Below are 13410 nucleotides of genomic sequence, written 5' to 3'. Positions count from 1 at the left end.
CAACCGCAGGGAACCAGTGGACACACCAGAATCAATGAGGGTCTGCAATCAACCAGCAGATACCCGAGCAGGGCTCAACGATGGTTGTTCTATACGCCAGGGGGCAGCAAACCAGGCCTGCAGGCTTAATCCAGCAACCCCCAATTGTTTTGTACAGCCCACCAGCTAAGAATGGTTTGTACATTTCCAAATGGTTGAAAATAAATCAAAAGAAGACTATTTCATCATGTGAAAATTACGGAATTCACATTTCAGTCTCCATAAACAAAGTCTTACTAGAACGCACACACCTCCGGCTGCTCTCATACTGCAGTGGCAGGATTGAGTAGTGTGACAGACACTGTATGGGCCACAAAGCCTAAAATACTTACTATCTGGCCCCTTAACACAAAAAGTTTACAGAGCTCCATTCTATTCCACTGCTTGTCCCATCGTAACAGCTGACTGTACAACACCAATTATGACTACTTGCCATGAGCCGATGCAAAAAGAACAGATACCAAGTTTAATATGTAAATGATGCATTCTGGCAAAGACTAAGAAACATCGTGGCAGTTGCATTAATGAAAGATTTCCCAGTGTTTTAAATAGAGACAAACAAAGAAAAGTGTCACGTGGCACACAAAAGCACAGGCATGTCAAATGCGGAAGAAGCTGTGTCTAAGTAGTATTCACCCTATAAACAGCACGTTAGTTTCAGTAAAACATTATCCAACACAGGACATTGATTTTGTTCATTTGAATTACGTTGGTTTGTATAGTTCTGTTCATTTTATATTTTTAAGTCTGTCTCGGTTTTATAGTTGTTTAAAAGCTATAAGAAATGTGTTTATCTAGTTTTTTATGTTTAAACCTTTTAAAGTAACTTTAGAATAAAATTAATGTAACACTGGGACCCCATAAAGAATAAAAGTCAGACACCTGACCAAAGTGCACATGCAAAGATGCTCAACATCACCAGTCATCAGGGAAATGCAATTAAAACCACAACGAGACACCAGTTCACACCTCTCAGAATGGCTTTCACCAAAAAGACAAGAAATAACAAGTGTTGACGAGGATGTGGAGAAAAGGGAACCCTTGAGCACTGTTTTGGGAATGTAAATTGGTGCAGCCACTATGGAAACCAGTATGGAGGCTCCTTAAAAAATGAAAAATAGAACTGCCATATGATCCACTAATTCCACTTCTGGGTATTTAACCGATGGAAACTTAACACAAAAAGATATCTACACCCCCATGTTCACTGCAGCATTATTTATAACAGCCAAGAAATGGAAACAACCTAAGTGCCCATCAACGGATGAATGGATAAAGAATATGTGGATAGATATACAAAGGAATATTTTTCAGCCATAAAAAGGAAGGAAATCCTGCCATGTGCAATGGCATGGATGGGCCTTGAAGGCATTGTGCTAAGACAAATAAGTGAGATCAAGACAAATGCCGTACGATCGCACTTATATGTGGAATCTAAAACAACAAGCAAACAAACCCTGAACTCATAGATACAGAAAACGGGTTATTGCCAGAGGCGGGAGGTGGGGTGTTGTCAAAATGCAGGAAAGGTGGTCAAAATAAATTACTCCTGGGTATGTAATGTACAGCACAGTAACTATAGTAAAATATATACATATATTTTTAAAAGTGGCCTCAATATAACAAGAGTGTGAAACACAACTGCAGTGGAAGTGCTGAGGAGACAAGGAATGTTGAAGGTCAAGTTAGAAGCCGGCTTATAGTGAAAATTCAGAAGAGTTCAGAATAGTTTTTCATGCTTTATTTTTGTTCCATATAATAGAGTGTGAGAATTACAGACTCAGTTCCAGCCAAAACTAGTTCACTACCATATTATATTTGGGGTTGGGCGGGGGGATATCTTTGGTTTGGTTCATGATCCAGTAACCAAACTACCAGCATTTATAAAAGTTATACAAGCCAAGCCATTTAATGCTTCTGATATTAAGAGGAATCTTAGGGTTGAGGTACATATTTTTATTCCTGGAAAAGCTGATATTGAATCAATAGTGTTTGAAGATCCATAACATCTTAGAACATGAGAAAAGCAACTTTTTTCTAGCATCATCTTCCACTTTTCCTTCTAAGCACATCCTGTACCTCTGCTATACCCCATTACCATTCTGCACCTCAACTTACACATGTGTCCCTGGGCCTTTGCACATGCTATGCCCACTGCTTGTGATTCCGTGTTCCCTCATTTCCTGACTCTGTTGGCCACTCACTTCAACACATCCCTCAAAACCTAGTTCAGGCTTAGAAGCAAGGACACCCCAGGAGCAATGCACACACCTAGTGTCCAGAGATTTGAATTCTAAATACCATTTCTCACTAAAGCAAATTAGAGCTCCTAAGAGAGATGGCTAGAACATCTTCTTTGGGACTTCTCTGGCAGTCCAGTGGTTAAGACTCTGAGCTTCCACTGCAGGAGGCACGGGTTTGATCTCTGGCAGGGAACTAAAGAACCTGCATGCCACGTGGCATGGAAAAAAAAAAAAAAAAGAACTTCTTTGCACAGGAAGTAAGGAAATACTAAAAGAAGGACAAGAAGCCAGTCTGAACGGGTTCCTGTTGGCCAAATCTAGGGCAATTTAAAGCTCAAAATGAATAATGACGGGAATGGACTAGAATACACTGAAGAAAAAAAAGAATCCTTGAGTCCATACTGATACTAAAAATAACTTTAAGGAATGGGGTGGGGGAGAAAGTTGAGCACTTTTTTTCCTAACAGAAGAATGTCAAGTCATAAGTATAGAAGGAATGGTTACAAATCATTTTGGACCATGAAAAATAATTGATACGGGCAAGAATCACCAATAGTTGCTAAAAGCACTGGGTTAAAGAGAAGACAAACGGACATCACGTGTTCCTGCTATCTGCAGTGCGAAAGACAAAACACCCTCTGTGCCAAAAAATCTATAATCTGAATCTATCATGAGGAAACAATCAGACAAATCTAAACTGTGGAACGTTCTACAAACAACTGTCCTGAACTCTTCCAAAGCAGCAATATCGTGAAAGAGAAAACACAATGCAGGGAAACTGTTCTAGAATAAAGGAGACTAATGAGACATGACAAGTAAATGCAATGTGTGATGCTTGAGCGGGTCCTGAATGGAGGGAAAACTACCAAGGCCGTTACGCAAGGCAATTGGGAAAATCTGAATATGGATTGTAGTTGAGACAGTACTGTATCCATGGTTAAATTTCCTGAATATAATAATTATATTGTGATTATACAGGACAGGGGTCAGCAAACTACTGCCGGCAGGTCAAATCCAGCTCCTCATTTATTTTTATACAGCCTGTGAGCTAAGTGTGGTTTTGCTTGTTGTTTTTTTAATAATTGAAAAAATTTTTTCTTCGTATAATTTCATTTGTTTGATTTTCAAAACTTGTGAAACTCAAATTTCATTTGAACTTATATGAAATTCACATGTCAGTGCTTACAAATAAAGCTTTATTGGAACCCAGCAACGCTCATGCATTCATGTGCTGTCTCCGGCTGCTTTCATGGCACAAAGGCAGAGCTGGGTAGCGGTGACAGACACCGCATAGCCCATGAAGCCTGATGTCTGGAACTACGCCTCAAACAGTTTAGAAAAACCCAACGAAAAAGAATGTGTGTGTGTGCGTGTGCGTGCACGTGCCGATAGGTAGATATATGGAGAGAGACTGACGCAATTGTTATAAAATGTTAGCAGCGGGCGAATCTAGATGCAGGGGGTGTGTCTGTTGATCATACTGGTCTCATACTTCTGCAGAGTTTGGAATTTTCAGAATAAAGAGTTAATAGAAATTAACAAATAAGCATGAAACTCACTTGCTCAGACTCTCTCACTCACACACAGAAGCCCAACCTGTTTCAAATGGGCCTTCTTTCCTTCCTGGACCAGCCCCTTGTTCTTCCCTTCTCTGAGCCCCACCCCACCCCCTGCTCCCCCTGACATCTTGCACTGTTGCAACTGTCTGCTCACACTTCATCTATCCCAGCTACTCGGGATTTCTCAGACTCTGTTCTGGAGGGCGTCATGAGCTTTTGCACATCCAATTGCAAGTTTTAAAATAAATCTCCATTTTTACGATGGAAGCTGAAATGGAAAACGCTGAAACCCCATTTCACGTCTGCTTCTCCCCAGAACAGTAGGAGCCTGGCAGGCAGAGAGGCTGGCTGACTGCGGGGGAACAATCCCAACCACACAGTGTCTTCTTTATAAGGAGGCCTGGGAAATCTCCCATCCAGTCTCTACCCAGAAAAGGAGACCTCCTCGGGAGCTACCTGGGACTTCTCGAGTTATGGCCAGAAAGTACTGGTAGCTAAGCAGGCTTGCCTTTCCCCAGTGGCTGCCGGATTGGGACCTTCTATAGCTAAAAGTGCACACACAGGTCATTATGGTATGCATTTTTAGCCTCATTCCTGGCTCCATTTAGGGTCTCCACCCTTGTTTTTCTTTCTTCTCTCTCTCTCAGTTTTAATATGCTATCATGTTATATTTGATATATGCTGCTAGGCTGCCCTAAATCCCTTCTGGAACCGGACTGGGTCTCAGTGAAAAGCTGAAACAGAAACCCTGTGCTGGCCTCCTCTTTCTCTGCCTCTTACCAAACCATATGGCTGCCTGGCGCTCCCCAAGCATCTCATGCCTGCAGCATCGTCTCTGGCCTGCAGTGCCTGGGGGCAGCCTGGCAACCTTGGCAATGACTTATGGAGTCTATGATTTCCAGTGAGATGAGTAAGCAGAGGAAGGGGAATTTCTTTTCTAAACAGTCAGAAGTGAGAGCAAAACTCCTTCCAAGGAGGCCAGGCCATGAAGGAGAGATGCAAAGTGGAAATGGCCGTTTGGTGCATCCCAACCCGGGCCCCGTCCCTGCAGCACACTGTACGCAGTGGGACCAGCTTTCCTCCAGGTTGAGGGGAGGTGGAGAGGGACCTTGTACTGGGCAGGAAGGATGAGTGGAACAGAGTCGACCAAGGCCAGGATGTAGGCATAGGCCCGACAAGTAAGGGAGGTGGAGAGGACCAGGAGGCCGAATGAGAAGGTGGGTTCTGGAGGCACACTGCCCAGGTTTGAACCCTGGCTCAGCTACTCACTAGCCGTTTAGCTTTGTGCAGAATGACTCATCCTCTCCAGGCCTCAGTTTTCTCAGCTGTGCAATGGATAGAACAGTACCTGCTTCACAGGGGCATCGCAAGGATCAAATGAGATCATCCTGTGAAGTGCTGAGTACAGACCCAGACACGTAGTAGGCACTCAATAAGCATTAACGGCTATGCTTATCCTTATAGCACCACCATCGTTTCTGCTGGAGGGGACTCTATATACTGAGTGATGGAAGGAAATGTGTTGTGTTGGATGGAGGCCAGAGCTCTGGAAGGCAGGCAGAAGGTCAAGCACAGACAAGTATAGCTTTGGGACAGGATTTGACAGATGAATGCAGTTTATTTAGGATGTGGAGTTTCCGGATCCTGGTCCAAAGTCAGGGCCGTCGTTCAGCCCACCTTTCCCCCTCTCGCACCGTTCAGCCAACCCATCATCTGAGCAGGCAGAGCCGTTCCTCATTCCTGCTTTTCCCCAGCTGAGGCCCCAACTGAGGACAGACACACAGACACACACACACACACACACACACAGGTTTCAACGCCTCTCACTTCTCTGCATCACAAAGGTCAAAGCCTCCACGTGGTCCTGCGACCTCCAGCCATACTGTCCCTGCACCCATGCGTATGCCACAGCTCAGAGGCCCGTGGAAGGAACCTCCAAGGAAGCAACATTGCTGCCTCTGGCCCTGCCCCTGAACGACAGGCCACGAACAGATGGAACTGGTCTATGACCACGCTGCAAACTCCAGAGCTTCCTATTATCCCTTTTCTCCAGACCTGGACCCATGCCAGGCCACGAACCTGGGGAAGCTATCTGCTTTAGAGACTCCAGCCTTTCCCGGCTGGGCTGTCCCAAAGGGTAGACTCTGATGGGAAAGAAGGGGACCCTACTAGCCCTTCCCTGGGCATGACGCTAGATTTTTCTCCCCTGAGATTTTCCTGCAGGCTGAGAAGGCATCAGCCTCCTCTGCTGAACTCCTACCCATCCTTCAAAACCCATCCCCAATTTGCCCAGCCAAAACCAACTCCCCTTCTGCCTACCCCTACAGCCTACTGCAGCACCACAATCACCAGCAAAACTCTGGGTTGGGAATAGGCCTCCTGCCTTCCCATCTACCTCAGTCCCCGCTCCCTGTGGCTGAACCGAAGGCTCTGTAAAAACAGAGAGCAGGGCTTCCCTGGTGGCGCAGTGGTTGAGAGTCCGCCTGCTGATGCAGGGGACGCGGGTTCGTGCCCTGGTCCGGGAGGATCCCACATGCTGGGCCCGTGAGCCATGGCCGCTGAGCCTGCGTGTCCAGAGCCTGTGCTCCGCAACGGGAGAGGCCACAGTGGTGAGAGGCCCGCGTACCGCAAAAAAACCCCCAAAAAACAAAAAACAGAGAGCAAACTTCTTGTATTTGTGTTACCTCCAGAACTTCCTGCTCAGTGCCCAGTGCATGGGAGTTGCTCTGTGTCTGTGAGGATAGATTGAATTTGGACACATAACCACATTCACTGCTCCCCCTCCTTACGCATGTCTCCCCACGATGGAACTCCTTAAAGCCCCAGGCATCATGGAGGGATGCTGTCTTTGAAGGAACCCAAGGTCTGACAGGTACCAGCTACGGAAGTTGGGGCTGCTTGCTTGACCTCTTCAGTCCCGGGTTCCCTTATCTGAACGAGAAGGGCAGCCACCTCCACCTGTGGGACTGTTTTGAGGGAGAATGTGGTATACACCTGGCATATAATAATTGCTCAATGAGCAGCCAGACTTTGAAAACAGCCAATCACCCTTGCTGGCTGCCCCTCCTCACCTCCCACTCACATCTCAATCCACGGCAATGTGGCTTCCACCCGTGAAACTGCCCCTGCCAAGGACACCAAGACCTGTGTGCCAATGGGCTCTCGATCCTCAAGCTTCTCGCCCTCTGCAGCACTGACCCCACCGCTCAACCCTTCCCAGGGCTTCAGCTGCATATATTTATATGCTTGGTTTTCCCTCCATACCCAGGCGTCTGCCCTCGGCTGCTGACCCACACACACCGACGTGCCTCGGGACAGCGCCACCTGGGCATCTCGAGGGCACCTCCATCTCTACCCATCCCAACCTGAACTCGCCTTCTCCTCAGTCTCAGGCTACCACCTCTCTGCACATTTTAGCAGATGTGCCCCCAAACACAAGCCCACTGGATTAGTGCCCTACTACTGCTGTAACAAATGGCCACAAACACGGTGGCTTAAAACAACACAAATTTATTGTCTTCCTTTTCTGGAAGTAAGGAATCCTAAAATCAAGGTGTTGGCAGGGCTGAGTTTTTTTCAGGTGGCTTGAGGGAAGACTGTTTCCTGGCCTTTTGTAGACTCTGCAGGCCTTAGCTCCTTCTCCATCTTCAAGGCCAGCAGCATAGGGTCTTCCAATCTTTTCTTTCTGACTCTAACTCTCCTGCCTCCCTCTCATAAAGATGCTTATAACTGCAGTGGGCCCACCCCAATAAGCCAAGATAATTTCTCCATCTCAAGGTCCTTAACTTGATCACGTGTGCAAAGTTCCTTTTACCATATAACACATTCACAAGTTCCAGGGATCTGGACATGGCCATCTTTGGAGAGCCATTGTTTGGCCTACTATAGTCACCTCCCTTCACCTGCTCCAAATCTCTAGGATATCCCTCCAGGGACAGACAAAATGTTGGCCCACCTCCTTTCTACAACCAGTGTCTCCATGTGAACCTTCTTAGGTAATATAAAAGCTTACCCATCACGCCTTATCTCTACTGCATATTCAATCATTTCTTCAGCAGGACTCCCTCCACTGGATTTTTTAAGGAAGTTAATGTCTCATTAGCAAACTCCCTTGACCCCAGTCTTCCCTCAGCCATCACCCTTCCTGTCTCTCTCCTCCACTTATTTCTAATCAAACTTCTGAGAAGTGACTATACCAGTCACCTCCATTCTCATGAGGTTCCCATCTCATTACTCTTCTGCAGGATTTCTCAGCCCTGGTACCGTTGACAACTGAGGCCAGATCATTCTTTGTTGTAGGAGGCTGTCCTATGTATTATAAGAGGTTTAGCAGCATCCCTGGCCTCTTACTTCTAGATGCCAGTAGCATATCTCCATCTTAAGTTGTGATGGCAAAAAAAAAAAAAACATCCAGACATTTCCAACTACTCCAGAAAGGGGGCGGGGGGTATAAATTGCCCCAGGTTGACAACCACTGGCTTATAGTAACAGCTCTTGCTAAAGTCACCAATGACTTCCCTGGCACTAAATCCAGTAAATGCTTTCGAGCCCTTCTCTTGCTTGGCTTCTCAGCAGAGTTGGACATTGTTGGACATTCTGGCCTTCCCACCTCAGGCCACTCTTGCTCTGGCTCCCCTGCAGGATCGAGCTCCCCTGCTGGGCCGCTCACCGTTGAAGTTCCTCAAAGCTTAGTCCTTAGGCTGCTGCACCTCTCGCTCAGCCCGTTCTCCCTGGGGGCTGCCCTCCAGCCCTCTGGCCCCACAGATCACCTATGCACAGGTGACTCATGAAGTAACATCTCCAGTCGCCCTTTCCAAGCTCTGAACCCATATATATAAAGCTGCCTAGTTGATATCACTACTTGGATATCTTGGCATCACTCAACAAGATATCCAAGGCATCACTCCAAACTCAACAAGCCCCAAACCGAAATCAGGATCTTCCCCTCAACCCAGTCCCCTTCTGGCATTCCCCACTTCTCACAGAAATTCACCATTCCTGACCTGTAGGGAGAGGAACACTGCAGGAGTTGTTCACGACACTTCCCTCTCCCTTACTTGGGACAATGGGTCTCTTCCCAAGTCAAATCTCTTTCATCTCTGAAGTAGTTCACAAACCAGTTCGCTTGTCTCCATGTCTCTGCCCCACCCTAGCTCAACCCTCCACCGTCACCGACTTCAAGAACAAACACAGTCCTCCGACTGGGGTGCAGACGTCCATTCTGGACCAGTGCCTCCACCCCATCAGTTCTCCAGCCTGCAGCCAAAGTCACCCTTTCAAAACATAAATGAAAGCTTTTCGCTGTTCTTAAAATGGAGAACGGAAGTCCCAGTTTGGCCCACTGGGCCCTACATGACCCAGCCGCTGTCTCTTCCAGGCCTATGTTTGCTGCACTCCAGGCACACTGACCTCCCAGTTGCTCAAACGTACCGTGCTCTCTTCTGCCACAGGACCTTTGCTCATGGTGCTCCATCCGTCTTGATGCCCCTCACCAATCATCACCCGGTGGGAATTCTCTTCCTTCAATCACAGCTCAACTGTTAGGAAGCCTTCCCCGACTCCTGGCCCCATCAAATCCCTTGGTCGATCACTTTTCTCCTAGCCCCACTGTCTCTCCGTTACGTTTCAGAGCCATAATGTTACATTTATTTTTATTTATTTATTTATTTATTTGTGCGGTACGCGGGCCTCTCACTGTTGCGGCCTCTCCGGATGCGCAGGCTCAGCGGCCATGGCTCACGGGCCCAGCCGCTCCGCGGCATGTGGGATCTTCCCGGACTGGGGCACGAACCCGTGTCCCCTGCATCGGCAGGCGGACTCTCAACCACTGCGCCACCAGGGAAGCCCCATAATGTGACATTTATTGATGCTTATCTTATTCTTTCATTTCTTCCATCTTCCCCACAGTAAATTCTATGAGGGCAGGACTGATGTCTGATCTGGTCCACCATTGCGTCCCCAGAGCCAGCCCAGTGCTTGACACAACGCAGACCTTCAAGAGGTGTTTATGTAAGATAAATGAATCATCTTCCTACCCCCAGCCTGCCTCTCTCTACTGTCCCATGTCCCCCTATCTGTGGTCAAGTTTGGTGCCTGAAAGTCATCATTGATAATTTTCGAATCTGAAAATCCCTCTTCCTCACCTTCACATCCTGTCTATCAACGAATCTAGGGGATTCTCCCCGCTAAATCTCTCTCAGACGTGCCCACCTTTAGCACTTGAGTTTAAGCCACCATCTTTCCAGATGTGAACTCCCACTCCAGCCTTTTACCTAGAATCCCAATTCTCCATTCCGCAACCCACCATGTCACACCTCTGCTTGAAACGTTCCGATGGCTTCCCCCGACCCACAGAATGAAGGATGCACTTGTCATGGCCTATGAAACACAGCATGATCTGGCTCCCACCTCCCTCTCCTGCCAATTCTCGCCACTCTGCCTCTCAGGCTCACTGCTGCTGCCCCACTGGACTTCTTAGGTTCCTCTCTCTCAGCTGTTCTGCCTACATGGAGCATTTTTCCATCCCCCTTCTACTAACTGCTACTCATTCTTCAAGTCTCAGACCAGAGGAAGTCTTGACCAAACCCCTCAAGTAGGCCAAGAACAACAATAATAGCTGACAGTCACTGCGTGCTTACTAAAGGCAAGCACGATTCTAAGAACTCTGCAGCGTTAACTCATTTCATCTTCACCATCAGCTATGATTATCCTGGCACAGAGAGGTTCAATGACTCATCCAAGGTCACATTAGATAGTAATTAGCAAACCTGGCTGACATGATGAACTCAGGCTCCAGGCCCCAAATCCCAGAGCTCTGTGAACGCTGCCATCTCCCTGTGTACCCAGAGCGTCCTGTATTCCCCCTTCAGTAGCTGTTTGTCACATGTGCATGTGTTTGTTCACTGCCTGTGCTCCCCACCAGACTGTCCACTCCCAGAGGGCAGGGACCGTGCCTGTCTTGTTGGAAGCTTTACCTCTAGCATTGGATATTACTGTTTTTTTAGCTGAACGTCATGCTATGCATCCCCACAGTCCCAGCTCCAGGTCACCCACTCCAGAGGAGGGCTGGGGTAAACCCTTCATAAATGTCATAGAATGGCCCGCCAGACACACGCACGAGGGTTCATGGAGAAATTGCCCCACCACTGATTCCGCTGACTACTGCCAGATGGGGCTCCTCCGCATGGCCCTTGGCTACCAAGGGTCACAGGGGCAAGGGGACAGCAAGATCCATCATCCACGTGTCCAGGAGTGATGGCAGAAAAGCTCTGGGCCAGGCTGGGCCAGCGTATGGCTCCCCCTGCTGGTTTCCTTCCATGTTCGTGGCACCCTTTTCCGAGGCACAGCCCGGGAGACACTCACCAGCCACGAGAAGAAGCCAGCTGATTTGTCCTGGGTGGAGATCTGCCCCTCATAGGGGCCGAAGATGTGGCCCTTGGGGATGACCTCATTTATGCAACGCACGTCATTCTCCCCACTGGCTTCCTTGACCACCTCCATGCCCTGGGGGATGGTGAGGGCCGCCCGGTCTGGGATGCCCACAGGCACCGGCGTGTCGGACACAAACACCGGGGGACCATGGTTCGGGCACTCATCCACAAAGTACTCCTGGCAGGACTCGCAGACTGGAGGGATGGAAAGAGGAAAGAGAGCCTCAGTTGGGAGGTAGGACCCCCATGGAGGTGGCTGAGGGGCTGATGGGAGGCCCACCCTGAGGACAGCGTAAGCCAGTGGAAAGTACACAGCATGGGACTCGGGAGTCCCAGCCCTGGCTCCACCCCAGCCAGTCACAGGTCCCTGAGTCTTCAGTAGTGATAACTCACTCCCCTCCCTGGGGACTCAAAGGACACACCCACCAACACCAAGGAAGCCAGTTTGAAAAAACAGAAGAAAGATCATGACTGGAGTCAAATAGGTCTGGGTTTGAATTGCAGCTGTGCATCTGTGAGCTGTGGGACCTGACGCAGGTGGTACCTAACCCTCACCAAGTCTCAGTGTCCTCCCCTGGAAAATGGGACCAAATAATGGACACCTCAGTGGCTAATGGTGAGGATTAACTGAGGCCTGGACCTGTGTCTGGTACATAATAGGTGAGTGTCCATCTTCAGTATTCTCACTGCCAATTCCCTAAGCAGAGATGGGATGGAGGGTGGGGTGGGGGGTGAAGGGCACGCAGAGTGGCCAAGAGTAGCCCCAAGCTCCACTTACACCAGAAGTCCACTTGCTGGAAGCTTTTGGGCATGATGAGGTCACGCTTCCCCTTCAGTTTCCTGGGCTCCACTTCCATGGCGGAGGGGTCTGGTCTCCTAGAGCTGGCCAGGACAGGGGCCAGTAGAGAAAGCACAAAGCGATCAGAGTGAGAGGCTGGTGGGCAGGGAAACCGAGGACGTGACCGGATGTGAGGCAGGTGGAGGAACCCCAGCCCACCTGCTTGTTCAGTGCAGTGGGTAGTGGAAAGGTAGGAGTCCTGAGACCTGGGTTCAGGCTTTCTTGGGCCACTACTTGGGTTTTTCTAGAGCCTGTGCTCACCCCTGGTCCTAGGAGTTGCCCAGAGCAGAGTATGGAAGATGAGTAAAGCATGGGATGTCTTCCCAGGGTCTCCCATCAACCCAGCCCAGCAATGCTCCCCCCCTTCTCCCTCGCCTGTCCCCACATTGGGGCCTCACCAGGGTTGGCCATACTCCTGGTCGCGGAGCGGTGAGCAGACCTCTGTCTTCACCACCGTCACCATCTCCCCCACGGCTGCCTTGGTCTGCGCCAAGCACTCCTTCATGTTCTCAGTCATTCTGTCCTGGGGACGCGAAGGCGGGACCACCACAGGAAGAGGATCAAAGAGACAGGGGAAGAGGGGTGAGTGGCAGAGAGGGCAAGCGGGGGTCTCCTGGAGTCTGGTTACCCTCCCTGCCATCCCCAGAGGAAGCGCTTGAGAACACAGACAACAAAAACAGCTGTAGCCCGGCCAAGAGGAAATGCCATTTCTATCCCGGGCTGGTCCTGGGGACGACTGGAGCCACCAGCCCCATGGGGTCAGGGGCCGGGAGTAGCTCAGGCCAGGAGGCAGGGCTGAGAAGCACAGCCTGTATCCCAAGACCAAAGGGCAAAGGGTACGAGGGACCCACAGGAGCCTCTGCACAAAACCCTGCAATGGGGAGCAGGGGAGGGATCGACTCAAGTCCAGCTGGGGCCAAAGGGGGCAGGCAGATGAAATGGGCCCCCGAGCGCCTGGCTGCACAGGCCCTCACCCAGGGGCTGCCAGGGAATGCAGCCAGGCTCGCTTCGCCAGCTCAGAGCAGGTACAGGCGGGGCCTGGGGGTCCCCGTGTGGGCCGGCCCTGACTCCAAGCCCCACCCAGCTCTCTCTAGGGGAGTCTCCCTAGCCCGCAGCTTACCGCCCTCCTCCACCACCGCGCTGGGCTTCAGCCCCTCCCTTGGCACCCCAGGGTCCTCATGCCAAGCCCGGGGACACTCTTCTGGCCAGAACAGCGCTCAGCTCGGGCTGGGAGCACGCTCGGCCCCCGGACTGGGCGAGCAGCGTGTGTGACTCACTACCCGGGGCCCCGCTGGCCACAC

General features: G+C 49.8%; 1 protein-coding gene across 2 annotated transcripts in view; it reads right to left on the bottom strand.

Annotated features, from left to right (window-relative positions):
* PRDM11 (PR/SET domain 11) overlaps positions 1-12626 on the bottom strand; it is a 48932-nt gene extending 36306 nt beyond the window's left edge. For both annotated transcript variants that reach the window (XM_065882782.1, XM_065882783.1), the window contains exons 1-3: positions 12508-12626; positions 12050-12153; positions 11204-11466 (exon numbers count right to left, since the gene is read on the bottom strand). In XM_065882782.1, coding sequence (XP_065738854.1) covers positions 11204-11466; positions 12050-12153; positions 12508-12626 — 486 coding nt within the window. The remainder of the gene's footprint in view (positions 1-11203; positions 11467-12049; positions 12154-12507) is intronic.
* Between the last annotated feature and the right edge of the window lie 784 nt (positions 12627-13410).

This window comes from Phocoena phocoena, chromosome 8 (assembly GCF_963924675.1).
Source record: "Phocoena phocoena chromosome 8, mPhoPho1.1, whole genome shotgun sequence".
Taxonomy (NCBI): Eukaryota; Metazoa; Chordata; class Mammalia; order Artiodactyla; family Phocoenidae; genus Phocoena; species Phocoena phocoena.
The sequence above is the reverse complement of the archived record's forward strand: the minus strand, read 5'-3'. Positions and strand labels throughout refer to the sequence as shown.